The sequence below is a fragment of the Malus domestica genome, chromosome 13, assembly GCF_042453785.1.
Source record: "Malus domestica chromosome 13, GDT2T_hap1".
Taxonomy (NCBI): Eukaryota; Viridiplantae; Streptophyta; class Magnoliopsida; order Rosales; family Rosaceae; genus Malus; species Malus domestica.
Window position 1 is genome coordinate 14,158,750 of NC_091673.1, and position 2,254 is coordinate 14,161,003.

General features: G+C 39.9%; 1 protein-coding gene across 1 annotated transcript; it reads left to right on the forward strand.

Annotated features, from left to right (window-relative positions):
- Positions 1–607: 607 nt before the first annotated feature.
- LOC114820374 (uncharacterized) lies at positions 608–961 on the forward strand. Its single transcript, XM_029090980.2, has one exon. The coding sequence runs from the start codon at positions 608–610 to the stop codon at positions 959–961; it is 354 nt and encodes a 117-aa protein (XP_028946813.2).
- The last annotated feature ends 1,293 nt before the right edge of the window (positions 962–2,254 follow it).

Below are 2,254 nucleotides of genomic sequence, written 5' to 3' on the forward strand. Positions count from 1 at the left end.
AATGTAGGAGGACTTTAGGCCATCTCTAACCAAAGGCTGGCCAGATGGCTCGTTTTAGCCATCTGGCCCTCCAATAAATTAATATTTTAATGAACAATAAAGGGCCATATTTCTTACCATCTCCAACTGAGGGCCAAATGGCACGTTTTAGCCCTGTCACAAAAAACCATCTCCAGCCGAGGGCCAAACATAATTTATTATTTAAAACTACAAAAATTCAAATCCAACGGCTAAGTGACATCAGCTAGCCGTTGGATTTGAATTTTTTTGGACTATAAATAGGGTGGATATTAGGCTATAATTCACACAACTTTGAATTCAATCTATTTCAATTCAATCTCTCTTTCAATTCAAGTTTGCAATGAATTCCAACTTTGGATCCTCTTCGAATTCTAACTGAGGGTCCTCATCCAATTCCAAATTGGAAGAAAAATAGGCGCAGATAAGACAAGAAGATGAGGAGTCTGATGAAGAAGATGAAGCATGGCGTAACGCACAAAACAGAGCAGCAACCATGGCTGCGGCCATGGTGTGTCAGCCAACTGTGTAACAACCTCAATGGGGTAGCTCTGTTGCTGGTCGCTCTTACAAACCACGAAACAGAACGATGACTCGTGCTAATATGATGAACAACTACTTTAACCCCAACTCTATGTACACAGAAGAGGATTTCAAATGTCGCTTCTGGATGATGCATCATGTCTTCGAGTGTGTACTTCGTGATGTCCAGCAGGTCAATCCATACTTTCGACAGAAGCGGGACAAAGCAGGCCGCCCTAGTTTCTCACCTCATCAGAAGGTTACAGTTGTAATCCGAATGATGGCCTATGGCTCCCCAGCTAATTCGATGGATGAAACCCATGATATGTCTGAGTCTACATGCCTTGATACTTTTGAACAATTATGTGTCATAATTGTTCAGGTTTACAAAGATGAGTACCTCTGTGAGCCAAATCAATAAAATCTGGATCGGCTCATTCACAAAGCTGAAGACCGTGGATTTTTGGGCATGATAGGGTCATTAGACTACTTGCATTGGGATTGGAAGAATTGTCCCACTAGATGGAAATAAGGCTTATGTAGAAGGTCGAGAAAGGCAACTATTGTGTTAGAAGCGGTTGCCTCGTATGACACATGGATCTGGCATGCTTTCTTTAGAGTCATTGGATCCCAAAATGACATGACAGTTCTTGGGCGTTCACCCCTCTTCAATAGCTTGAAGGAAGGTAAATCACCTCAACTTGACTACATGAACGACAGTCGGTACAATATGGGGTATTACTTGGCAAATGACATCTACCCAAAGTGGGCGACACTTGTCCAAGCAATTCCAAACCCTAGGAATAACGTCGAAAAGTTTTTTACCTTACACCAAGAGGCATACCGGAAAGATGTTGAGAGAACTTTTGGTATTCTACAAGCACGGTGGAAGATCATCAGCGAATTGGCAAGATGGTGGAGTTGAGAAAATTTGGACTCCATCATGATGTCTTGCATCATATTACACAATATGATTGTTGAGGATGAGCGAGATGGGTATATTGATGGAGAGTCCGTTGACGATCAAGATGATCCAAATAGGTCAAGAAAGGCCTGTGCAAAAATATATGATAGGCCTAATTTACCTTTCAATTAAAGAACTGGTAGTATATCTATAAATGAGTACATGAGGTGCTATAGAATGATACATTCCCGTGCCACAAACAAGTACCTACGACAAAATCTTGTTGCACATCTTTGGGCCAAAAATAACATGGAGTAGGCGTTGAAGTTTTATGTTGTTAAATGTTTTTAAAAATGTTTTTTAAGTTTCATGTTGTTAAATGTTTTTTTTATGTTGTTTAATGTTATTTAATGTTGTTTGATATTGTTTAATGTTGTTTCATGTTACTTAATGTTATGTAATGTTTAATGGTTTAGAAGTTATAAAGGAAAAAAAAGAATTTTTACAATTTTTAAAACAAATTTTGTATTTAAAAAAAAAAACTGTAAATAAATAAAAATAACAGCTAGCTGACGTCAGCAGCTAGCCGTTGCAAATTCAAATTTCTGCCCCACTCGAGGCCGGCTGTCTGGCTAGTTTGGGCCAGCGAGTTGACCCTTTGGCCCTTTTTTGTCTAGTAGGCCCATGAGCCCTCTACCCTGGCCATCAATTGGAGATCATTTTCGGGCCATTTTCGACCATCTGGCCCTCTGGACCCTTTGGTTAGAGATGGCCTTAGTGGTTGGGGAAGACTTTGAAAAAGAAAATGAC